The following is a 26,892-nucleotide window of genomic DNA, read 5'->3' on the forward strand; positions in this document are numbered from 1 at the left end:
CAAAAGGTGAGTGCTACAATCAGACCTGTGTCACCCCAGCAGTGAAGCTACCAGCATGTTACCTACACCTACACAAACTGCAGAAATTTTGGATTCATTACCTGGAAACTTGAAAGCATGTGCACAAACTCCAAGCAGTGATCATGGAAGACCAGGCTGCCATCAGCATTTGGCCCAGAAGTTGATTGACAGCATGCCAGGCTGAATTGAAGTGGTCTGGAAAAAGAACAGTCTTTGTATGTGGTGATGAATAAAAGGCTTTGACACTAATGCAATTCTTGTAATTATACGTCAGTATACTATAGAAACAACTGAAAACAAGAAGGCAGAAGAGTTATATTTGTGTCTTTCTCAAAACTTGTAGCCACGGTGGTATATTTTCTGTCATGGTACCTGATTTTCACTAAATAATGACAAGTCAAAAGACAAACTGAAAATGCTGTCGGACTAATTATCTGTTTTTTGCAAACTGAAATACACTCAACATTAAAAAACCTGCTGAGATCATCATAAGCGTGGCATAATGAAGTCTAATCAAAGAAGACATCAGATGCTGTCCCGTCTCCATCAGAGTGGTTCCAGCACTGGTTCTGGCCTGGTCCTAAAACCAGCTTGAAGTTGAACTTGACGCTACAAACAACAGTGGAAGCCAATCAGCAGTTATTTTTGTTCTGCTTGACTTTTGGTTCTTTGTACGAATGATACATGCCGCATTGTACAACCAGGCCTCACTGTTGTTAGCAGGCATCCTTTTCGTCTTATCTTTCCAACGTCCAACTGAACCATGAACTGAACGGCAACATTGTGTTTGCTTTTGTTGTGGGCAGTGACGTTTTTCTGTCGGCCAATCATTCGATGCCAGTAGTTCCGCCTTAACTGTACTGTAGCCTTTTCCTATGGACCTACAGCTGAAGGGGGTCCATAAATGGTGCGGTATGGTTTAGTTGTATGGCCCCCTTTTATAATGGAAATATGCAAAATGGTGTACCAGACAGCACCGCTCAGTGGAAACAGGGCTACAGAACTTTCTGCTCCCTTATTAATCTTTGGCTGGACATTACCATCAATTTAAGCTCTCTGATTGGCGGAAAGTCTGACAGGAAGGCTTCATCATTATTTTCAGGTCTAAACAGAGGCATCTTAGCAACATAGTAGTGATAGTGATCTTTTATATGATGAAAATGTGATCAATAATGCTGTTATAATGGATCATTGTGAATTTACCATATACAGTCTCTGAATAAACTACATTTTGTTGCTGGATTGTAAACCTCCTGGATGGGAAATAAATTCCTGGCAAACTTCCGTAGATCATCTAAAGGGTAGCTATCCATCACAATTTACCGCCCAGAGTTACACACTACCGCTCCTGAGACACTGATGATGATATAAGGAGTGCTGGAGATTTGGTGGAGGTTGAAGGGTTAATAAATGTGACAGCAAACACTGTTTAAAAGTCTAGTTGCAGACGTAATGAATTCAGCTCTATCATTGGGCAACATTTAAACTGATGATATAAAACCATCATCCAGCAGGAAACTGAGGAGCAACTCAGATTTGATCATTTTCTCTAGAGCAAAGCAGATTAAATGCTGAACAGGTTCTGGATTTTTAAACATGGTGGTTTTAACGTTTAGCTGGTCTGGTGGTCTCCATGACCCCGTTCCTGATATAAGTAGCTCCTTCTCTGGACCAGCACTGTCTAAGTTAGGCTCTGAACTGGCACTAGAACCAGTTTGATGAAAAACCCTCTCTTAGATGTTGAGTGAGCAGCCAAACACAGAGTAAAGATCTTTTCTGTCCACTGTGTTTCGTTAAATCTCTTCACCTGTCCGTGTTGTGTCCAGGTGAACGGGACCGACGTGGTGAAGGTGGGTCACCGGCAGGTGGTCTCTCTGATCCGACAGGGAGGAAATCGCCTGCTGATGAAGGTCGTATCAGTTTCCAGGAAGTCTGAATCCAACCTGATCAGAAAGAAAGGTTTGGCTTTTTATTTACTTTATTCAGCAGCTGGTTTCACTTTCAGTTTGAATCTTAGTCAAAGTTCAGAGACAAAGATAAAGGCCGATGTGGTTCATGAACACCTTATGGCAGCAGCTATATATCAAATTCATCAAAAAGTTTTCAGTTCACAGAAAAAATAAAAGAATCTGTGTTGCTGTTGTTTGAGGGGACAGTCGATTCAGGTGGAAGATAAAAATTAAACAGCATCTAGTTCATCCAAGAAGAAAAAATTAAAACTGAACCACTGTGTTTTTTTCATTCACAAACCAATCTTACAAACAAATTTCTTCTTAAGAAGTACTACTTACGAACTTTTGATGAAGATTGGGGCATTTATAAAAATCTTCAAACACTCAGGAGTACTCAATCTAAACTAAATCAGTGTTTTGTCAGATTTTTAAAATAAATTTAGGTAATTTACATTTTTTAATTCCATGATAAACGGCAGATACTGCAGATTGTGTTGTGACATCATAATTTCTATCAATTAAAACCTTTTCATTCATGTCATTCATTCAAGGACAACTCAGAGAATAGATGGGATTCAGTTCTTCCTAAAACCATCAGTGCAAATGACTCAACACACGGGCATCAGAGAAACCTTGCCAGATCTGTTCCCTCAAACGCAGATTATCACTTCATAAAATGTTCAAGTCACCTGGGACTCCCCACCCACCTACTGAATGTTGTCCTCAATAATTAAAATTACTACAAATTTACTACTTCTATTATAATGATGACTTTAATCTGGGGGTTATTACCTAGTCAGCTGGTTAATAAAGCTATTCCCTGGTGTACCTCTACCCACTACACCAGGAGGATGTTTGTCCTGATGTGTTCATGGCCGTAGGCTCAGGAGTAATTAATAACTTTGGAAATAAAACAAACATACAAACGTTATTAATAACCATGTTATCAGTAATAAATGAGGACAAACTTCTTTTTCCTCGTCTCTGACACTGCTCATCAGTCTTGTAACTCTTTTATGGGCATTTTTGGACATTTAGCTCAAAGGAAAGCCACCTGACATCTCCTTTTAACGTCTGGAGAGATTGGTGTTCACCAATCCAGAAAACATACCAACAATTCGGTGGTCTACATACATGTTTGTGCATCTGATGGAGGGTTTTTATAATAAAAACTTCTTTAATGCAACTTAAGAAGGAAAAAATTATGAATAAGGCAGATTGTTTAAGAATTTTGTTTGTTCCAGCATCAGATTTGTTTTATTTCTGTCTTTGTAATAGAAACTACTACCAGGTTAAAACTCAGAAACAAACCCAAACTAAAATAAACATGTCTTTGTTCTGACTCTTGTTTGTCTCTCTGACGTGCAACAGAATAAAAATTAAACTTCAGGTCTGATTCATTCTTACCTCGTAGCTCCGCCCCCTCCAAAAAGAGCCCCGAGCACCTCGCTGACCCTCCGATCCAAGTCCATGACTGCTGACCTAGAGGAGATAGGTAAAACACACACACACACGCAGAGAGTTTAGCATTGAACTGTAGCAGTGTGTGTTGCTGACTTTTGTTCTGTCTGCAGCCAGGAGGAGACGCTTCGGTGAGTCACATGACCTCTCGGTGGTTTGTGTTTTGTGGTCTTTTGGTGTGATGAAGCTGTGACATCATGAGGTGTTTCCACCAGAGTTTAAACCCACAAACAACAAGCAGCTCTGATCCACCTCATGGTTTAGATCAGGGGTGTCAAACGTGATGTGATGTGGCAGACTTTCTCCGGACAGCATCCCCCACTGGTCCAAGACACATCCACCTGCCTCTCAGCTGCCACTCTACCGTGCACGTATGCGTGTGCACTCTACCATGCATGTATGCGTGTGCACTGTTGTGCCAGCGGGGTGATAAGATACTCTGAGAGTTAATATATTAATGAGTTTGTTTGCAAACAGAGATCTCAGTTATATTAGCTCAAATTTATTAGGCCCATAAATCATTTCACACTACAGGTTGAAATAATGATAAATATAATTGTCATGTGTAAGCTTAAGCTGTTTATCATATTTATTTTCCAAAACAATTTTTGAGTGCATCAGTGTGCACTCCAAGCAGTATCAGTCAGCTGTTTTATTTGTTTTGGATTGTTGTAGAAAAAATGACCAAGAGTCTGGAATGAGTAAAAGTATAAAAAAGTTTATTACAGGAGAAGTATTGAATACACAATAACTTGCAAGTAATGAGAGTGGTCGTCTCGACTCGCGTGAAGTCGAGAGACTCTGGGGAGGCAAGAGGAAAAACAATAGTTCTACATTTCTGTAGAAAGAATCCTCCTTCCTGAAGACCTTGGGTGGACACACAGCTCCAAGAGCTGGCGTCAAAACAACCTCACATAGTTGTGTCTCCACCAGAACCAGCCTGACTAAAGGTCTGAGGAAGGACCAGATAAAGGTCATCTTACCCTTGAAGTGAACTTTTAACAGAACATGTATATAAAGAGAATAAACATTAAAAGTGAATAATAGCATGATGAGTAAAAAATGAAATATAGTAACAATCAGTGTAAATACAATTTAGAAATGAATATAGTAAAGGAAGTAATTATAGGTGTGATTATAATATTATATATAGAGCATAATAAGTAAAATTTCTTCCACAGGATTCCATTTTAATATGCTTTTTTTGGAAATGGGTTACTTCTGAGTACTGAATATGTGGCTGCTTATGCTTAGATGAGGGTTTGAGGTTTGTTTAATAATTAATTTCATCATCTGCTGTGTTGCAACACTAATCCAGACTGACTCAAACATGCGTCCACGACCTCAGACCTGTCGTGAGATTTGATCGTATCCTACGCTCACGTCCAAATGAATTAATGCCGAGCCTTGCGTGGAAATGAAAGCGCAAACAGATTTTTGTCGCACATTCGTTCGATAAATAAAGACCAATGTGATTTTTAAATTGTGTAAATATTAATAAAATATATTTACTCATTTTTAGTGAAATGTAAATCTATAAATTCATATATATTTTGTACAAGTATAAATATTTCTGTATATAAATATATATACACAATATAAAAGTCATTATGTAAATGATAAACTGAGGCCAAATTTAGTTTAAAATTCACTTATTTTTCTTTGGAAATTTCAGGCTGTTCATTGTGTTTTTTAAAAGTTCATAAAATGTAAACATCTTCATAATGAAATTATACTTCTAAACTAAAAGGAAAATTCTGAAGTTTTCATCATTTAAAGGTCATTATTTTACTGGTATTTTATTGTTATTTTACTGGTATTTTATTGTTATTTTATTGGTATTTTATTGTTATTTTACTGGTATTTTATTGTTATTTTACTGGTATTTTACTGGTTCGGCCCACCGGAGATCAGACTGTGCTGAATGTGGTCCCTGAACTAAGACGACTTTGACACCCCTGGTTTAGATTCTGGATGTTGGATGGGCCTTAAAACTGCTTCCGGATGATATTCCCACCAGGAACGATGAAGATTAACTTTGAAGCTGAAGACATTGATAAAGTCTCAGCTGGTGCTTCATCAGGATGGTTGGAAAAGAAATATTGTCATTATCAGACATTTATCAACAATATTGGTAAACAGATTCAGAAACAGGCAGTGAGAGAAAAGTCTGAGACTGCCTGAGGGGATCTGGACCTAAAACTTCAGACTAACTGGAATTTATGGGAACTTTCAGGATATTGGTTTCTGGAAGTTTTGGTGGAAAAACAGTTGATGATGTGATGTTTTAGGGTCGCAGCTAAGATTCATGTCGACTATCGCAATTCAGCAAAAAATAAACCTGGAATTTATTTTTCTATTTTAAAACCATTCTCTGTTTCATCCAAATAATCTGATAAGCTAAATGAGGTCAGACTACACCTGATTCAAATAAAATGGCTCCAAAAGCTTCTTGTCCAGTTCTACCCAAACATGTTGATCCTTTATCTGATTCAGATGTCCTGCAGCAGGAAACATCTAAAACCTGCAGTACTGTGGCCTTTGAGGACGGACTTTGCCCATCACTGGTCTAGACTGCAACTGGGTCTCTTAACCAACCGTTTTCCAAACCCCACCCAACTTCTGATTGGTTAGTAATGGGTTTGGTTGAGAAAAGCTGCCAGAATACCTGAAGCCCTGCACTCGGCACGTAGAGCCAGACGACCACAGAGTCACACAGCCAATCAGGGAGGAGTCATGAGATCTCAGCCAGAGCAGTGAAACTGCAGCTGTCATGGCAACATGCTCTGGTGGATAACAGACAAGATTTCTACCCACTACCCACAATGCTTTGCAACACAAACAATAACAGTGGATTCCAAGTGGAAAGATTTTCTCTCATAATAAAAAAAAGTCGTATCTGTTCCCGTATTTCTACAATCCTGCTGCGGTCCTGGAAACTAATGGTTTCATTGTCATGTGAAAGTGTTGTTGTCGTATTTTGTGTTTGTTGTGATATTATCATGTACACATATTATTACTTCACATGGCTCTGCGTGTTTCCGTCCTCCAGAGAAACTGGATGAAATGTTGGCTGGAGGTCAACAGGAAGTTGTTCTGAGGGCACGTCCATCAGACGACTTCAGAGCAGCGACCGTCAAACAGCGACCGACGAGTCGACGGATCACACAGGCTGAGATTAACGTAAGACACGCGGCAACATGACAACAAACCAAAACTGATGGTTATAATCAGACTGAGGAGGACGATGAATGGGGGTTCTGTTTTTGTTTCTGTAGTCGCTGTTTGAGCGACAGGGTCTGGTTCCCCCCTCAGCTCCAGAGAAGAGCACCATGGCTTTACCCAGAGGGATGTCCAGGACCAAGAGTTTTGGTAAGACACGCAGTATTACATGCACATACACAACACACAAAGCCGGTTTACAGACAGCATACATACGTAGTGACGTGATACTCAAACTTCCAGGTATTTTCAGAACATCCGGTCTGAGTGAGTGATGATGGGGAAAAACATAGACGTTGCTCAGATTACATGCATGACGTTCAGCAAACCGGTTAAGTCACTCTAGTATAAAATGGTCTGCTTTCTTTGTTGTGGGTCTGATACATTTTATAGAAGATGAAGAAGGGCAGAATCTTTAGCTGAAGAACAAAACTTAAAAAAAAAAGTCTTAAGCCTGGTACACACATAACACCATCCACGCAGTCAAAATTCATGATTCGTTTACGTTCCTCAGAAATCGGCTCTGAAATATTGAACATGTTCAATACTTTCAACTGCCGGCTACAACCCATTTCGTAGTGGATTATCAGGACAAATCAGCTCGTAACACACCACAGACCAAATGATAACTGGACAGGGAAATCTCATGATGATCGGGTGTTTGCCGTCCAAGGTCTGGAAGAGGCAAAATCGGGACAAAAACAGCCCAAAAATCGTTGTGTGTACCAGGCTTTAGTTATTGGATTTTAATGGCCATGTAAATGGGCTGAATCAGATTTCTCATAATCAGATTAACCTGTTCTCTTGAATAATCTGGTAACTCCAGAAATCAGATGATCAGATTTTTGGTGTACATGTAAATAGGTTGATCGTTGTTTTTCATCATCTCCAACCAGTCTGGAGATCAGTCTTCTCCTCTGACATCAACAAGACATTCTGGTCCAGACAAACTGCTGCTCACTGGATATTTTCTCTGTTTCAGACCATTCTCTGTAAACACTAGAGATGGTTGTGTCTAACAATGATCAAATACTTCTGATTTTATCTAGCAGATTAACCCCAGTGAGCTTCAACTTCAAATATCTGATATTCTTCCTTTAATCTCCTGTTGAACTTCAGCAGTTTGAAGCATTTGTATTTATTTTACCATCTCCATGGTTACTACGGCAGGCACACCAGAGGACGACAGGATCACAGCTCTGATCAATGAGAGTCGGTTTCCACGGAGCTCCTCACTGACGGACAGCTTCATCCCTCCTCCTCCACAGCAAGCACCGCCCCCTCCACCCTCTGCCTCCTCCACCTCCTCGATCTTCCTCCTTGACTCCGGCCCCCCTCCATCCTTCCTCCCCCCTCCTCCCCCAGCGCGAGGAGAGGGATTGACCCGGTCCAGCTTCAAGCCGGGGGCGGAGCCAAGGCTGCAAGAGCTATCCGACTCACCCGCGAGGAGCCACGCCCACGCCGAGCGGCAGAGAAAAGCCAGATCCATGATCATTCTGCAAGACACGGCAGCGCCGCTACAGCCTGATGCACACACCGCCTCCACGCATACGCTGCACACCGCCACACACACCTCTACACTGTCCCTCCACAGCACCAGCCCCGCCCTCGGCCACTCGCCACTATCGCGCCGCCGGGGTCGACCAATAGAAAACCCGTATGCTAATGTGGGACAGCAGGCTCCGCCCACCAAACCTCAGAGGAGGAAGTCGCCTTTATTAAAACAACTTCCTGTTGAGGAGCAGGGTTAGCATTTTCTTTCTTATCTAATGTCTGAGTGCATGATGGGATATTTTCATTCAGAAAAAGAAATGATGATGTTCAGTGTCAGAAGGAGTTTTTACTTCACTCATGCTTCCTTTCAATAATAACGTCAGTTATACTTTTACAAAAAACTTAACATTAAAATATTTTGAGTTTTCCAAAAGTAACTGGACAGAATTTGTTTAAGTGCTTCTCATTTTACATTTATTATTTATATTTCAACCAGTTTGCATCACAAAAACATGTTTTAACTTCGTTAAATCTAAGCTTTAGTTTTTAGATTTCTTCTACCTATTTGGGTTAAGGAGGAACATTATAAATTGATATTTTAAATTAAAATTTTCTCTTTTGACACCACCAGATGGCAGTGTAAGTATCCATGTTTGTGTACAACATGTTCAAGTTGTTAAATTTAACACCAGGGGGGTATTCCACGAAGCTGGATTAAGGGAAAGCCGGGCTTATTTTGATAAGTCTGGCTCATTTAAGAGAGAGTTTGGTTCCATCAACGTGGCTTATTTGAATGCCCGCTGAGTAACCATGGTAACTTATGCACCAGAACTAGCCTGCTCGAGGGCAGGCTAACGTTCAAGATTAGCTTAGCTGTCAGTGACAATGTAACTAAAGAAGGGCAACTATACACGTACTGAACATGAAATTAAATGAAAAAGAACATGATATTCATTAAAACTAATTAATACTTTATTAACCCCCCTCCCCAATTTCAGGAACACCCGACCTCCACTGCCTCTGGTTGGCTAACCGTAAAACTGGGATCAGCTGAGCCCCGTCCATCCAGGCCGAGGGTATTTAAAGAGCGAGGTAGAGAAAGAGAAAGCTAATCTAAAGAGATAGACGGAGAAAAATGTAGCTAGATAGAGAGAGGGTTGCTAAAATTAGGCTTTTATTATTGACCCTTCAAAGGGCGCACGCTTAATTCAAAGCGCATTCAGGCCACCAGCTTCACGGGTTTTCAGGGGGAGAACCCCCACTAGTAGCAGTGGTCTCTGACGTTGTCTTGATATCTACAGTGCATTAAATTTACAGCTCAACACGTTTAGAACAAACATTTCTTCAAAGGCTACCAACCAATCTGAGATTGTACTTTATTTCCACCTGCTGCAGGTACGCTTTGGCTGGTAAGATTGCTTCTGTTGAGATGTAACAGTGCAGGATTGATTTAGGTCACAGACACACATGATATTCACAAAATATGATGGTGCATATTGATTATGGGGTTGTAGGTAAACTGAGCAGAGCCAATACTTCTCGTGTGGTCAGTCAGCAGGTGAGGCAGGCAGTACTGTGCCTCACCTCAAGGGGGCATAGTTTCATGCGGTTGGATGAATAGTGAAATAAGATGCTCTTTTCAGTTCTTAAAATGTAAATCTGACATCTCAGAGGAGTCGGTGCCTCTCCAGCCATGAACCCCACCGTATGTCATTGATTTCCATCAGCATTCTTTGTTCAGCTGCAGAGAAAAATGACAGCTCTCAGCTTGCTCTCTTTTTCTGCAGCTCCTCTTTTCCACCATCCACTCGTCAGGGCTTCCTACGTTCCTCAGGATCTCCCACATAGCCAGGCTATGTAAGCTTCGCTTGGATTAGCTTCAATTAGATGCAGCTGAAATGTGTTAGCGGAACGGCTTGAGCCTTAATTCAAATAATTCAGAGATGGTGTTAATTCAAGCGAGGCTTTCCCCATACAGCCTGGCTTTCTGTAGCTTTGTTGGTGGAATACCTCCCAGATTGTAAATCACCTTCCAGATAAACAATGTTTTTGATGGATGGGAGGCTTTGTGGACGACTAGCTCAGATATTTTTCAAACTAGAAACATCATTCAGAGTTTAAGGACACAGGAAGTTGGACTTCCACTAACTATGTTTTTTCTACATGATCACAATTTAATTTTTTTTAAGCATACACTAAAACTTCAGTTTACTGCCATTATATTTAACCACTGAACTTTCTCCTCAAACAGGGGTGAGCGGTTTCTTTGAATCTTCCTTAAAACTAGTTTGAAACTCTGGTTGTAGTCTTCTCAGAGGGATATCATGGCTCCCTCTAGAATTCAGAACTTCAAGTCTCAACACCAGGAACTCAAAATTGGACCATTTTTACATCATTTTAGCCTCATAACCTGACATCTGAGGCTGTCCTGAAAAATAATGTCTGATGATGACTGGGATTGAAAGTGTTGAGATTCTACATGCATTTTTACATAAAAGAAAAAACACAAACCAGTGGACCAAACATAGCAGAAAATGGCTTGGAGTTTTGAGGGTTAATATTCCTGATGAACATTTTTAAATACATGCTATTAAATAACGAGTAAAATTTGACTCCAATGTAGCTTCAATTAAGCTAAAGTTCCTGATGATGTTACATGAGGGAGTTGGTGAACGTTCTCATCAATTCTGTTTCTTTCCCTCCAGGAATCAAAGATCTCGATTTGTCCAAGGTGGACGGAGCCGGACCCCCGAGCCCCAGCAGGGCAGAGCTGTACCAGCAGCAGGTTCTTTCAGAGCGCGCTCGGGTTCAGGGACGCCGCTCCTCTCTCTTCCTGTCTGTGGAGGGGGCAGGATCAGAAAATCAGGCCCCACCTCTCCTGACTCAGAGCCATTCGATGGACGACCTTGGCGAGCTTCCCCCTCCGGCTCCCGTCCTATCACCTTCACCGACACCTCACACCTTCCTCCACCCCCTGACGGGGAAACCTCTAGGTCTGTCTGTCCTGATCTGATATGTTTGTTCTTCTTCAGAGTGTGAGATGTCGATCAGTTTGTTGGAGAATGTTATTAATCACTTTTGAGATTTATTTTTTCCCTCCTCAGTGTGTACATTCAGATAAGTGGAAAGAAAACATAAAATATACACAGGGCTTAAACGGGGGCTTTAAGGGGAGCCTTATTTTCGGACGTGCACCATGACTTCACATGCACGTGCATTTATATTAGTGCACGTAGCGTAGTCAAAAATATGGTTACTAGTAAAAGAACTACTGTATGCAGCTTGTTTAATTAGAAACAGCGACGGAGAGCTCTTTAACCACAAAAAGAAGCACATCAGGTGGTTGTGTGGACGCTCACAGCACACAACAGACAAAAATGCTGCTTTCCACCATGCTGAAGGAAACAGAACGGATCATCCGAGTCTTTTGGAAGATTTTTAGGGCTCAGCTAAAACTCTTTAGGGGAGCTCCTCTGCCTTTCAGCGGCACCAAGCTCCCCTTAGCTCCCCCGTAATTCGAACCCTGAATATACACAGTTTGGGTGTTTTTTTACAATAATTAGTCTACTATGAAGGTAAAAATGTGCGAAAATGAACAAACTTGTAGATTTCATGTGAAAACTTGTAGAATAAAATGTGAGGAATTTTGCATCAAAAATCTGAAATTGTATGTCAAAATTTTCTGCTGTAAAGAAAACTCACACACACATCACGCTGTGACTCGCGAGAGCACATTTGTGACTTGCAGCAGCAGATTCAGGACGTTGTAATCGCTAAGTTGAGGTTGTAAAGCAAAATGAACACTTGAAAAAAAATTTAATTACAGGTAAACTATGGAAGATAATTTGCCAGATGGACTATTTTTTCTCTGTAACTTCAAATTCAGTTCACATGTGTGTGAGTTTTCTTTACAGCAGAAAATTTTGACATACAAGTTCAGATTTTTGATGCAAAATTCCTCACATTTTATTCTACAAGTTTTCACATGAAATCTACAAGTTTGTTCATTTTGGCACATTTTTACCTTCATAGTCTGCATGCATACCAAAATTTCTTCAAAATTAAAGGGGTAGTTCACCAAAAAATGTGTTTTTTGAGCTGTAAAAAGCACAGTATTACTTAATTGTGATGAAAACCACATATAGTGTTGATAAAATCTGTATTTTTTATTTTACTTTAAAAACAGGATTTTGTTGGTAAAAAAATGGCCCATAACGCCCTCTACAGAGTAAAACCAGGTTATGTTTTACGTGACAGAGAGAGGTTATCTACATCACGAAAAAAATTTAAAAACCCCACAGCTCCTCCTTCCAGATGTAAACAGATGGGTCCTTGCCTTGCAGGCATAGAAAACCACGTCCACCAACACATATGACGGAATCTGAACTTTTCTGGTGTAGATTTGATCATTTCAGACTTCTATTCTTTCGCAGAGTTTCTGATAAAATATATTCCTGCAATGGGACGGATTTGTGCTTTTGAGCAGGGCGGAAAGTAAGCCGGTACGGTCCGGTACTGCGTACCACTTGAAGATTTACTGGCTGTATGCAGAACCAGGAAGATGCGAGAGTAGCTGCCTGCTATAGAGGCCTTATTCAGAACCAGTCACGACTGCACTCTGGGTCAGACAATAGATCCATTAGCAACATGCAGTTTTGAATATTACTTTGTGTGTTTAAAAATTCTTCATTCCAAATTGTTTCTGAGCTGTCAGTGCTGATTTAGTCCATATTGGACATAGCTTTGACCGGGCATCTCCCTCGCGCTGTCTTTACGTTCCTTTCTGAATGCTCAGATTAAAATCAGGAGAGTAAGCAGTTGTGTTTCGTGTTTTTATTTTTTCAATTTTAACGGCACAGAACAAAAGTGCTTAATGACAGGCGCATGCACATCTACTTTCTAAACACAGTGATTGCTATGGGGATCGGTGCGTTTGATTTACTGCACTGGGACGTTTTCCACAACTGGTCCACAGATGTCAAGACTTGCATCGGAACAGGACAAACAATAAATTACACCAACGAAGTCCCACATGTTCTTGTAGTTGACAGAAACACTTTCAACATGATTTAAATACCTATCAGTTATTATCTACAGACATTTTAAATAGAAACAGACATAAACACTACATATCTTTTTTTTTGTCAAAGTAATAAGAAAAAAAAAACTCATTCGTTCAAAGGAAAAGACAGGGACACTGACACCGTGTCAGGCGTAAGAAACAGCTGCAAGAGCCTCAGAAAAATTTTGAATGCATCAAGTGAGAGAGAGATAAAGGTTTTGGCAATAGTACCGGCAAGAATTTAAAACTACTTGCACCTCTGTGTAAAAGTAACACAGACTTTATTCTTTACATGCTGATCCTCATCTGGTGACAGACAGCAGCTCAAATCGTTCCAGCAGCACTTCCTGCAGCTGCCACAACCTGCCGCGAGTCTCCACAGCTTTTCACACCTCATCCAAACTTGACATTTTCCCTCTGTATTAGCAACTAAACATCATGGTAAAACGGAGGGTTTTATGCCATGTATGGACTCCCATTTGCTGATCTAAATTTTGGACAATGTCATTTGATGATATTGGTCATGTGACCAGCTCCATTAAATTCTTGTTCTTGTAAAAAAAAAAAAAAAAAAAACAACAAGATCAGCTGATGAAATATCTACCAGTTCAATAACATGAAGCTGTCAATCAAACCAGGAGCGTGGTGTCAGCTGATCTATACAACACAGTAGTGTCTCATAGCTCACGTTGTGCATTTTAATGAACTGATCAGCCAGTTAATTTTCCCACATTGAGTAGAGACAGGACTCAGACAGGAGATCAGTTTATAAAATCATGGTTTTATAACAGTTAGTCTAACAAAATAACTGTATACACGTCCGTCCTCCCCTCTCTTCCGGATGCAACAAGACACGATGTTGCCTTTGACATAAATGTGCACATGGTTCCCTTGAATTAGGATTAGGAAATGCAGCCTTCAAAAGAAATGAGAAAAGTTTGAGGAATACCTCCAGAATCACAACAGGGCAGGACGGTATGAGGAAATAAATCTCTCCATCTTGTCAGCTTTCATGTTTTATAAATGTTCTGCACAGTTGTTTCTATTAATCTGATTGGACCTAATGTCTGCAAATAGTGTTTTCTAACTCATTTTGTACTTGAAAGTATGTTGTATTTTCAAAACTTTAAAGGCTGTGAAAATGAGTTTTTACTCACTCTTCACTTCAGCACCACTTTCCAGCTATGATCCTGTCTGTATCTCATTCACAGCCTGATTTATAGAACATTTTATCCCAAAAACATGGCAAGAATTTTGTTTTTTTTTCCAGTTGAAAGTATTTTCTTAAATAATAAGTATTAGAGATATCTAAAATCCTTTCTGTAAAAAAAATCTAGTCTGTTTTTGTCTATATAATACCTCATTTATTTAAACATAAAATGTCAGAAATACAATACAAAAAATAAAAGTTTAAACTAGTAAAGTTTAATGGTGATAGCTGGTAGAAATGTTTCCCTGTTCACCTGTAGTATTTCACCTTAAAGTTGTCTTTTGTGAAACCAGTGGCAAGTATTAAAAAGTAATCCTTCCTTGAATATATTTGTCCAAGTAAAAGTTTACGAAGTTAAAGTCCACAATTCAAATGGGACAAGAACTGAACCTAGTTCTAAGTAGCTAACAGGGAGTTTATAGAAACTTTTTCAGACGTAGTAAACTCAAACCATTGCTTTGTCTTTTTCATTGACACCTTCGCTTGAATTTATCCACCTTCTTTTTCCTCCTTAGATCCCTCCTCTCCACTTGCCCTGGCTCTTGCTGCAAGAGAACGAGCACTCACTGCCCGCACACCGAGTCCTGAGCCTCGAACTAAACACGCCTCCGCCTCCACCACCCCCATCCACACCCCAGCTGCCAGTCCTGAAGGCAGACACAAGCGCACTCCTATCGCCACCCCCCAGAGCAGTCCCGAGCCACGATCCAAGCGCACCACTCCTCAGACGAGCCCGGAGCAGCGTGCCAAGCGTACCACGCCCCAAACCAGCCCGGAGCTGAGGCACAAACGTATGACCCCACCTCTGTTCCCTGACGGACAGGTGGAGCGACCTGAAACGGAAGGAGGAGTGACGTCACCTGCTGCCCCATCCCCTGAGCGATGGAGACCCTTACCGGCGCTGGGCAATGAGAGCCATTCAGCTTTGATTGACAGGCGGAGGAGCCTTACAGTGGGCAGCTCTGAGGAAGAGGGCGGGGCTTACACAGTTACACTTCCACCTGCTTTGTTATCGTCCAGTGACGAGGAAACCAGGGAGGAGCTACGCAGAATTGGTCTGGTGTCTCCTCCCCTTGCATTTGCTAGCCCATCTGCCCCTCCTCCCCCATCTTCCCTCACCTTGTTGCCACGGCGAGGAGGAGAAGGAGGAGGAGGAGCAGATAGTGGTCCTGATTCCCTGGGTAGACGAGCAGACGAGGAAGAAGGAGGAGATGAACGTCTTCATGACAGCTCTTCCTCCCCCAGCTCACTTCCTCCCTCCATTACTTTAGCTTCGCCTCCTGTACCTACCTCCCCCTCCTCCCCCCCAGCGACCCACCCATCTCCCTCATCTGCCGTCACCTCCCCGTCTGCTCTGAAACCCCGTCTTCGCTCCCCGATCGGTCGGGGCCGCTCAGCGCTCCGGGACCCATTACTGAAGCAATCATCGGACAGCGAACTCCTTCCCTCTGCCGCCTCCTCTTCCTCCCCCTCTTCCCCCCTCTGCTCCTCCCCCACCAGTGGCAGCAACCGGCAGCCACGCTACCTGTTCCAGAGGCGGTCCAAGCTGTGGGGGGGCGGGGATGACGAGCGGCGAGGCATCAGCCCGGAGGATGGGGGAGGCCGTCCAGCGGCGCTGGGAGGACAGAGCTCTGGGTCGGCCGTGGACCTGACCAGCCGGTCGGCGTCGGCGCTGGAGTTGAGTGGCAGGGCCGGGTCCGGGCTGGATCTGGCGAACCGACTGCAGCTGCTCAACAAAGACAGCCACTCTCTGGGGGAGGAGCCGAGCCCCCTGGACCCTGGCCGGAGGTCCCCAGTAGGAGGAGCCAGGTACATCCTGATGTTTTACATACTGAAGCACAGAGTGTACGAAAGTGTGTGTTAACAGAATCTGTCGCTTGTGTTTCAGATGTGTGAACAGTGGAGAAAGTAAATCGTAGGTTTTTAACTCTGGTAAACATTTCTCGTTATTGCTCAGATGATTCTTCATGAGCTAACAGTTAACCAATGTTTTCTGATTAACTACTAACCGTCTGAGTTTACCTTCCTGTCTGCTCTTCACCTGCCAGGAGTAATCCAGTGTTGCTTAGCAACTGTAAACCAATCAGCTTATTTAGCTTTACATCCGTCATTTCATAGGTTGGATATTCAGTTCTGAGAGTTTTTATCCATTTTTATTTCTAAGTAAGAGGATATTCCAACTTCCTGCCACACAGAAACTAATTTCATAAAAACATTTCACAATAATTTTCTAGTGGAGATTATTCTTGGTTTTAATTCTGAGCTGCTTTCCTTCGAAGTTCGGATTTATTTTCCTATTTAGTTAAACCCTGAGACAATGAAAAGCTCGACAGGTTGGACAAACTAACAGGAAGCTTTTCAGAGGATCATTTAGTAACAGGGATGTCACGATTTTAGATTTTCCCGGTATAATTATTGTCAGAGAAATTAACACGATTATTTTGTATTAATCCATTTCGCTGGAAACATTAGAAATGTGGAAAATCACATCAAAACTCCTTATATGTCTTGAGGTTTTATTTATTTCTATCTTTTCTATCCCTCTACCTGGACTAGGCTTCAATTTGGAAACTACATCATAAAAATGGTTTTGAACATTTCTTTTCAACCTAAGTAGAGAATTTAGCAACCCAGGAAAAACATCCAGCGAGCTTCGACTTCCAGCTGACGTTCAGCAGCCACAGAATATCTGTTAAATTATTTATGTTTGACACATAAACAGTGAAAATAAATAGGATTTTATATCTGCAATTAAATACGTTTTTTTTTTACAGGTCTTTTCACACTGAAAAAAAGCGTTGGCCTCACGCCGGGTCAAAAACAGTTTCTAACATTCAGTTTTTAGCATCCATATAATGTAACATTTAGTGAATACCATCAATAACTAGTCCCGATGCTCGCTAACTACCAATATCCACCATGTGTGTGCTGCGGTTTCGTTAAGACTTCCGTGGCATGTCAATTCACATCAGGCGCTCCCAACAGTGCAGTCTGCCTAGCTGGAACTGCGTGAATCTTGTGATTCTCCAATTCCAGTATAAACGTCTTGTCATCCATGATGGAAAAAAAAATAAAAAAATCAATGAGACCCCCTGACCAATTAATGACATAATGCTTACATAGTTTAGAGAAAACAAATCTGCATGCTGTGTTTTACTTTGAAAATTCCCAGAAACTTTACACTGCTCCTGCATCCGGTTTCCTGCTTGCCCCATCTGGACTGCTGAGCTTGACACGTTCTTGATGTGTGTTCTGTCAAAAATAGACGGCGTGTGATGCTTCTGACACGCACCGCACCCGGTGTGAACCAAACTACTGATTAAAATGGCTGCGAAGCACAAACATCTCAAGACTCAAGAAGTTTGCAATACAAAGGATTAAATCTGATGAAAATGCAAACAGAGTAAAAACTTTTGGCATTTCTAGTTTTAAATCCAACCTCAAGTTACCTTTATAAAACGAAAAAAAGAAAAAGCAGTTAATATCCATTATGTCATTTTCACATTTACCAAATTCATCCTGTGAGCCAGTTTTGCCCCTGAGGCCTTATGTTTGACACCTCTGGTTTACAGGCCGGCGAGCCGTTGGCCTCAAGGACAATTAGGTCAATTTTTGTAGAACCAACTCTTAACACGGAACAAAAACAAAGCAACAAAAATGGAAACATGAAAATGTTTTTGTTCAGTGTCCTGATTTGGACATTTTGTCTGGAAAATGACAATATTGAAGGATCTTTACGATTAATTAATCGTGACGTCCCTGTTCAGTAACTCGTCGTCCTGGCAACGACTGTGATGCTGTGTGAATAATCAATGTGTTGTCTAATGTGCTGCAGGTTGTTCTCCAGCCTCGGAGAACTCCACACCATTTCCCAGCGAGGATATGGCACCAGCTACACGGTTCGACCAGGAAGTCGTTACCCTGTTACCCGCCGAAGCCCTTCCCCTTCTCCGTCACCCTCTGATAGGTCGATAGGGCTTGCCTCTTCTCCCGCCCCAGAAAGACCAGATCTGAGCTCAGGTCGCGGTCTAACCATCCTCAAGTCGTCCAGTCTCAGTCTCCCATCAGAACCAAAGGAGGTTCGCTTTGTGATGCGAAGCGCCAGTGCACGAACCAGATCCCGCTCTCCTTCGCCTTCACCCCACGCCTCCCCCTGCCCCTCCCCGGTCCTCAGCGGCCCCTTGTTGGCCCTTCGGCCGTGGAGGCAGCGGCCCCTCAACCTGTGGAATAAATACGACGTGGGCGATTGGCTGGAGAGCATGGGCCTGGCCGAACACCGCCAGCGCTTCCAGGAGCACGAAATTGAGGGCTCCCATCTTCCCGCCCTCACCAAGGAGGACTACGTGGAGCTGGGCGTCACCAGACTGGGACACCGAATCAACATCGAGAGGGCGCTCAGACAGCTGCTGGATGGTTCCACTTGACCTCTCACCTCTGACAAATCACCTCTAGGCATCCCGAACTGTGACCTCATAACCCCTGACCTTGGGTCAGACAATAGAATATCTTAACTGTGACTGAATCTTTAGACCTTCTCACCCACACCCAGCTCTGAGACATCTCAGAGGCATTCTGACTCATCAGCTCTTTAATCAACGTAAAACAACCAACAGCACCAACTTCCGCGTCCGGCTGCCAGAAATATGATTTATTACATCCAGCACCAGTTCATGAAGTGAACACTTTATCAAATCTGATCATCTTTACATATTAACAGGAAAATAAAACTAGCAGTGGATTATTTCAGACAAGAAAAAAACCTAAAATGGTCAAATATCTCATAAAAAAATTATCAATGAGCAGTCTTTGATGACAAAAATAAGTAAATTCTGGAAATAGTAAAACTAAGATTAAAAATCCAAGAATTCACTTCATAAAAATCTTTTCGATGGACAGAAATATTCCGATGAGTTGATTTAATGCATCTCATTATTACTTTTTCCACTCTTAAATTCAAGAGTGGAATAATTAAATTACAAGCAAAAATTTAGAAACTGAAACTCATTAATGGGTTTTGCCCAAATACAAATATGTAAACAGATTTATTATTAATAAGATAAAGACCAAAGAAACACTGCAATGATGGACTTAATGTTTTTTCTTTAATATATATTTTCCAAATGATTATTTATTTGTATAAACAGTTTTAAAAGTTCTATGTTGTTTTCCTCTATAAATACCACAGAGGACGTAAAAAACTACTGATACCTACGAAGTAAGTTTTAGAAATAGTAATCTTTTGGCATTTTGCAAACGATTAACTGATAATTAAAATTATTAAATGTTTTAAGTTGGTACAAGTTTACATCATAAATGAGAAAAACTTGTTCTTTTGTTTATCTGAAAAAGAAAAAAAAACAAATTACTAACAAACACAATTTTTTAAATGAATTTATCTTTTTTGTTTTATAAAGAAAACTTCATCCGGGCTGTTCAGCCACGGTGGGCAGGGCCTGATCAGGCCACTGACCAATCAGAGCAGGCTGAGCTTCCTGTGAGGTCATCCGGCACTGCAAATATTGCTGCACAAGAGAAAAAAAATAAATAAAAAAAAAAGAGGATGACTTTGCCGTTTCACAGGAACTTAAACCTCCATCTTTGAGAATCACATATGATCTAATTCAAGATCAAGTAAACCAAAAATCACTGAAACATGCATCAGTTTTTAAGAAAGCAAACTGATTTAATTCTGTTTGTTATGGTTGACAAATTAAAAATCCATCAAAAATTCAGATATCAGAAACAGGGCAAGTAAATGCATAGACTGATTCGTTGCTAACGTTTTGAGTGTAATTTTAAAGTCACAGCTAAAACAGCCATTTAAATTCCAGTGTATAGGTTTAGAGCAGCTCATCCTACTCGGTGGTTAGCCATCGCTCGGCTTTCGCTCACTGCGTGAAGTTAGCCGGACTCAGAGCTCGGCAGTCAGTCGCAGCGTAATGTTAGCCGGACGCAGAGCTGAGCGCGATGAGGCGAAAATCGCTGCCCTCCTCCAGCCAAGCAACAGGCGACATTCGTGCATGTGAAATGTTGCGCTTGTTCACGTAGACGTGGCTTGGACCACGACACAAGAAAATAGAAAAATGTTCAGTTTTTGTTGTTGTCACATGGCACTACAACCAACTAGCAAGGGGCTTCATTTACTGACCAATGAGAGCAGGCTAGACAGCGCAGTCTGCAAACACTTTAAACATAGCAGAACATCATTTTAGCTGTATCTGATTTTCCTGTACTTTACAAAACTTCACACAAAGATTATAGAGATGTAAATAAAAAGGCAGCTCTGTGGCACCAGGGTGAATTGGTCCGAACGTAGGTTCAGGACTTATCTGGATCAGCATTGAGGTCCACCATCAAATTATGAAATTCACGATGCTGTTACCTGTTTTGTAAACTCGGATGAACCCAGGGTTTTCTTTCTTTTTTGTACAGTAAACAGCAAGATTTCTGTCAATTCAAGCCAAATCTTCTGACTCTTCATCCATCATACTTTGTTACGGACTGGTTTAAAAATGTCAAAATTCACTCAAAGATCATAACACCAATCTAATTTCTTGGAGAAAAGCATTCTTAGAGTGCACGGCACTGCTGCCATTGCTGCTGTTTATTTCATCCCATGTGTTCGGTTTCACGAGGGTGACGATGAGTTTCGCCTGTCGCTGTCATTGGTCGCCTCCTGTGTGTCTTGCCCATTAGCCGGACGCAGAGCTACGCCGTCAGTCGCAGCGTAACTTTAGCCAGACGCAGAGCAACGCCGTCAGTCGCAGCGTAACGTTAGCTGGACGCAGAGCTCAGCCGTCAGTCGCAGCATAACGTTAGCTGGATGCAGAGCTCAGCCGTCAGTCGCAGCATAACGTTAGCCGAACGCAGAGCTCAGCCGTCAGTCGCAGCGTAACGTTAGCCGGACGCAGAGCTCAGCCGTCAGTCGCTGCGTAACGTTAGCCGGACGCAGAGCTCACCCGTCAGTCGCTGCGTAACGTTAGCCGGACGCAGAGCTCAGCCGTCAGTCGCTGCGTAACGTTAGCCGGACGCAGAGCTCACCCGTCAGTCGCTGCGTAACGTTAGCCGGACGCAGAGCTCAGCCGTCAGTCGCTGCGTAACGTTAGCCGGACGCAGAGCTCAGCCGTCAGTCGCTGCGTAACGTTAGCCGGACGCAGAGCTCAGCCGTCAGTCGCTGCGTAACGTTAGCCGGACGCAGAGCTCAGCCGTCAGTTGCAGCGTAACGTTAGCCGGACGCAGAGCTCAGCCGTCAGTCGCTGCGTAACGTTAGCCGGACGCAGAGCTCACCCGTCAGTCGCTGCGTAACGTTAGCCGGACGCAGAGCTCACCCGTCAGTCGCTGCGTAACGTTAGCCGGACGCAGAGCTCAGCCATCAGTCGCTGCGTAACGTTAGCCGGACGCAGAGCTCAGCCGTCGGTCTCTACAGGTCAGTGTTGTTTTTGGCATCTCAGTTTTAGTCAAGGTTGACAGGTTATAACAAGTATTGCAATTCATAAAACAAGTTAACCTTGATGCGTTTACATAATAACCAGATCCTTTACCAGATTGATAGCCTTAGCCGAGACTTTTCCATCAACAGGGATGCAATGCTGCTGTGCTATACTTAACTGCTGTCGGGCAGAAACCTTTTATTTCTGTATTTCAAGTTTTTTCACTTCATCATACAAAAATGTCACACAAGAAAATAGCAGATCTATAAGTTCAACATATAGCAACACATTGTGAGCTTGTTGTTTGTTATTTTAATCAATAATTACACAAATAAAGGAATGGTTTTAGACTTAGAAGGTTTTCCAACCAACAGCAAATAATTTCTGATCTACATAGGGTTATGCATGGCACAGATAAAGTGCGCTGCACGTCTGGTGGTGGGCGTGGCCAAGGTGCAGCAGAGTTGCTGACTGACAGATTGCACTCACAATAGGCAGAAATGTCGTGCATTTTTAATGTCGGACAATCAGCCCTTCAACATTTTCGTCTCGTTAACGAAATCTTACAAACATCTTGTCATGTTTTTGTCATCAGAGAGCCATTTTTAGCTCATCATGAAAAAAGTTTGTCAATGAAATAAATTCGTCATCGCTGATGAAAACAACATTGCTACAGGTGAAGGAACGCTGATCAAAGAGCTGATCTGACTGCAAACATTACGAGACGGGTTCCTCTCCTTGTGCCGTACTGCTTCCCCAGACGGGTTCAGCTGGACGACACGTAAACTTCTGGGACTCTGCAGCAGCTGAGGATGCTTCTCCTTCCTTTACAAAAACTTTTTGTGGCTTACTTTCTTTTTTTTTTTTTCTTTCTTTCTTTTTTTTTTTCAAATATCACTCATGAAGATTTTGTGTTAATTCTGACATTAATTCATATGTTAACGCAGATCATTTAGAATTTATGAATAACCAGTAATAATAATGTGGTGGTGTTGACTTACAGAGCTTATATTAGTCTGGAAAATGATTTTGAGTTCCTTATGATTTGACGATGAGTTGAATTTCCAGGTCGTTTCGGTGATGTTTTGAAATTCACGATGAATTGTCGATGAATGTGACTTTGTGCTGATGTGCTGTGTGTTTCAGGGAGAGCTGCAGCAGAGCTCCGACCTCTCTGGTTTCTAACCTGCTTATCGAGGGCTTACTGTACATGGTGCTATCTGTTTAAAGCCATCTGTACAGACAATAACCTTCCTCCTCATCTTCCTTCATCTTCCTCACTCTGAAACTCAAACCAGCCCCGAAAAGTTAATCATTCAATTGTGGCCATGATGCCATGAACGTCTTACAGGAACAGGCCATTAATGGAGTTTCCTCCCTGCCATATAAGGGGTTTTCTTCCCCGCCATAAGCGGAGTTTCCTCCAAGTATAAATTTTCAAACAAAGTTGCCTGATTACACGAAAACTTTGGGATTTTCCAAATTCTGAATTTTTTACCCAAATCCTGTAAGAATTATGTAAAATCTTCACCTGAAATAACATTTTTAGTCATGCTTTCTTCCATCTGAAATAGAGCCTTGACATGAAATCTTTTCAGACAGCTAGTTAAGTAGGCTATTTTCACATTTTAAACGTCAGTTTATAAATATGTATTTAATGGTTTATAATTCACAAAGTTAAATAGATTAGTGTTTAATATATCTGTATATCCGGATGTTGGAAGCATTAAAATAAGCGTGCTCATCTTCAACGTTTACTGCCATGTTTTGAGATGCAATGAACACCAAAACTTTACACAATTCTTTATCCCAGAATCCAACCACAAATTCAGCTCCACAGTTTTTGTTTTTAAGACAGCAAAGATTACGCACATGAAGTAAATCGCTGCTGTAATCTTATAAAATGTCTTTATAGCTGCAGCATGCATAAACAGAACTGGTGCAAAAGTCCTGATTCAGCTCTTTTTCTTCCAAGCATCCAGGTTTTGTTTAAATATTTCAGTTGTCTTGATCAATAGTTCTCCAGTTTTCTGAAAGCCTTTCAAAGTCTTTTTTGGCTGCTTTCTAACATATTTTCAGTCTAATATTTAAACCTCAGAGGAACCCTTTAAAATATTTTAGCTCCTTGTTTTTATTTCTCTAGTTTCATTTGTGAAAAAAACAGTAACGATAAAGTTTGACAAAAAATTGGATTTTAGCAGCAAAAAATCTGTTAGCTGGAAACTTGGAATATGGTGGCAAAAACTCAACACATGGAAGACTAAAGAAGATGATTCAGGACTAAGCAACTATCTACAGCAGATGAACAGGATCCGAAAATGATGTCCTGAACAAATAGGAACAAATCCAGCAAAGACCTGAACCAGGATCTGAGAGCTGCATTTGGACCTTCAGTCGATCCATCTAATGTTGGCCTAAGCCTCATCAGAAATGGTCTCCATGGAAACATGGCTGTCAAGAAGCCGTTCTTAAGGAAGGGAAACAGGGAGAAAAGGATGAGGTATGTCACATGACACACGAACTGGTCTGATGGAGGCATGGGTCCTCCCCAGAACCCGGACCTCAACATTATTGAAGCAGTGTGGGATCATCTAGAAAGAGAACAGATCCAAAGGCAGAAACATCCAAAAAAAAAAGTTTTGGAAAGTTCTTTAAGGATCCTGGAGAACTATTTCCATATGTTTGAGGTGACTCAAGACTTTTGCACAGTACTATAAAATATATACTTGTAATAAATGCTAAGCTAGAACTTTTTGTAGAAGTTGTAAAAATAAAATTGCTAGATAATGAAATATTTTAAACGCTGTATAAAATAAATAAAATTAATCTAAATTAGTTTAAAAAGTTACCCGATTCCACATGAAGATGATTTATAGTAGTTATAGAATATATTTCCAGTTGTGCACTTTATACTACAACTTCTACTACTGAGCCAACATTTTAGCACAACATGATTCAAGAAGACTTAACGGACATTAACAACCAGTTTGTCTCTTTAACATCTTAGACTCTGTCCTGCACATGTTTAATGGTAAGTGAGGAGAGATTGTTAAAGGTCAAGTCTCCTTACTTATTTTATTTCACCATGTTTCACCTCGCTGAAGTCACTTTACCTTCAAACTGGAAGCTGAGAGCATCCTGTAACACAAACCGCTGGCTTTAATATGTATTTATATCATTTTATAACCATGTTAAAAACATCCCTCCCTCTTAATGATTTTGTTCTAAAAACAGAAGAACTGGGACATTTCAGCCTCTCCCATTGAATGTCCTCTAAAAGCACAATCAATGTTTCAGTGCCTGTTTCCATGACAACAGATCTGCTGCATCTGTGTCGTTTTTATTGAACTCTGCCAACCTGCAATCATGACGTTTGTTTGGAAACCTGTCCTACAGGTATGTTGTCTGTGCAGCACGCTACAGCAAGCTGTGTGTGATGATTAAACAGTGTAGCTGTCGTGTTCTGTATGACGTAGACGGTTCAGGTTCAAGGTTCTGGTCCGAGGTTTTTATCTACAGGTGATATTCAGTCTCTGAACAGCTGCCAGGCCCTCGTCCTCCAAAAAAAAAAAAATTTTTTCAACTTTTCTCTGATTTAAAAATGACCACTGGTTAAAATTACAGTTAAAAAATCAAGAGGTCAAGTTAAGGACTTCAACCATCTAAAATAAACCATCCACCCATCGTCTAACAACAAACTAACTTCCTGTATGGCAATGCTCACATTACCAGAGTCAGACCTGCTATTTTCAGGGTTGTGAGGACATAAAAATCCAATCATCAATTCTGAGTTTTAAATCAAATTTAAGTAATTTCAGAATGTGCTTAAAGACCAGATACAAATGTGATTCTAATAATGGTCTTTATTTTTAAAAGGGGGCTTTTACAAATCAATTAAACAGAACAAAACAAAATCATCAATAGCAATTATACAAGTAAAAGTAAATCAAAACATGCCGTAACTGCATGTTAACCCTTTAAACCCCAAGCCATTTTATGTTTTAATATATAACTGCACGTAGAAGCTGGATCGTTTTAATCCCAGTCAGCATCATGTTTTCAGAACAGCCTCAGTTGTCACATTATGAGGTTAAATGATGTAAAATGAATGTTATCAATAGATAGCAGCATAAAGACCAACCAGAAGAAGAAAACTGAATTTATTACTAACAGAACTTTGTAAAAATAACAGATCAGATCAACTGTGATCAAGCATTTTCTCATCTGCACATCATTCTCTCAAGTCTTGGCTTTCAGGAGTAAAAATATTGGGACTGAAACAAACAACAGAAACTATTTCCATATTTACACTAACCGGAAAATTGATGGATCCAATCCAAGCTTCCTCTGACTCCATGCAGAAGTGCCCTTGGGCAAGACACTGAACCTCACGTTGCCTCCCGATGTGTCTATCGGGGTATGAGTGTGTGATTGGTTGAATGTGACATTAAGTGTAAAACGCTTTGAGTGGACATGACTGGAAAAGCGCTGCATCAGTCCATTTACCTTTTACTATTTTACCTACTATCCAGGAGACTGATGTTTAACATACAAAATCCCACTGGAAAGCTGGAAAAGCTTTTTACTCATCATCAAGGTGTGTCACCATGACGGCTCTCATTCCCAGAACAATCTTTCCCAGTTCAACATCCAAACTACAAAGAAAGAAGCAATAATAAAGCCTTGGAAACACTGAACAATACAATTCTGCTCTGAATCACAAATGTTATGCTGAAGTCCCAAAAAAATTCTCTGTTTGGAACTGAGAGACTTTTTTTTAAAGGGCAACAATAAAAAATAAACCATGAAAAGATGGATCAGTCTGATAACAGCTGAGCTACTCAGATTTTAGTTGCTGAAGATGTGAGCAAAGCTCTGAATTCAATTCCTGAGTTAAAGAGTCAAACCTGCTCAGAAACTCAGAGATCCTGCGACATGATGCTGAGCTGCAGCTGGTAGCAGAAGGATTCAGTTCAATTCCTCTAAACGTTTTAGAAAAAGTGATGATTGTTTTTAAGGCCAACAGCCAAAAAAACCGAG

At 41.3% G+C, this 26,892-nt stretch overlaps 1 protein-coding gene and 1 long non-coding RNA gene across 2 annotated transcripts in view; one reads left to right on the forward strand and one right to left on the reverse strand.

Moving 5' to 3' along the window:
- The window catches only part of shank3b (SH3 and multiple ankyrin repeat domains 3b), an 85,498-nt gene extending 65,761 nt beyond the window's left edge, over positions 1-19,737 (forward strand). The window contains exons 19-27 of the mRNA XM_041976921.1: positions 1,848-1,980; positions 3,388-3,468; positions 3,548-3,565; positions 6,487-6,617; positions 6,713-6,806; positions 7,827-8,402; positions 10,856-11,143; positions 14,938-16,231; positions 18,258-19,737. Of these exons, the coding sequence (XP_041832855.1) occupies positions 1,848-1,980; positions 3,388-3,468; positions 3,548-3,565; positions 6,487-6,617; positions 6,713-6,806; positions 7,827-8,402; positions 10,856-11,143; positions 14,938-16,231; positions 18,258-18,846 (3,204 nt within the window). The 3' untranslated portion in view covers positions 18,847-19,737. The remainder of the gene's footprint in view (positions 1-1,847; positions 1,981-3,387; positions 3,469-3,547; positions 3,566-6,486; positions 6,618-6,712; positions 6,807-7,826; positions 8,403-10,855; positions 11,144-14,937; positions 16,232-18,257) is intronic.
- On the reverse strand, positions 1,561-25,195 carry LOC121634362. Its single transcript, XR_006009222.1, has 4 exons — positions 25,040-25,195; positions 9,526-9,536; positions 6,233-6,243; positions 1,561-1,570 (listed from the first exon to the last, which is right to left on the reverse strand). It is a non-coding gene; the product is annotated as an uncharacterized LOC121634362 (long non-coding RNA).
- Positions 25,196-26,892: the final 1,697 nt, after the last annotated feature.

Source organism: Melanotaenia boesemani, chromosome 23 (genome assembly GCF_017639745.1).
Source record: "Melanotaenia boesemani isolate fMelBoe1 chromosome 23, fMelBoe1.pri, whole genome shotgun sequence".
In the NCBI taxonomy this organism is placed as follows: domain Eukaryota; kingdom Metazoa; phylum Chordata; class Actinopteri; order Atheriniformes; family Melanotaeniidae; genus Melanotaenia; species Melanotaenia boesemani.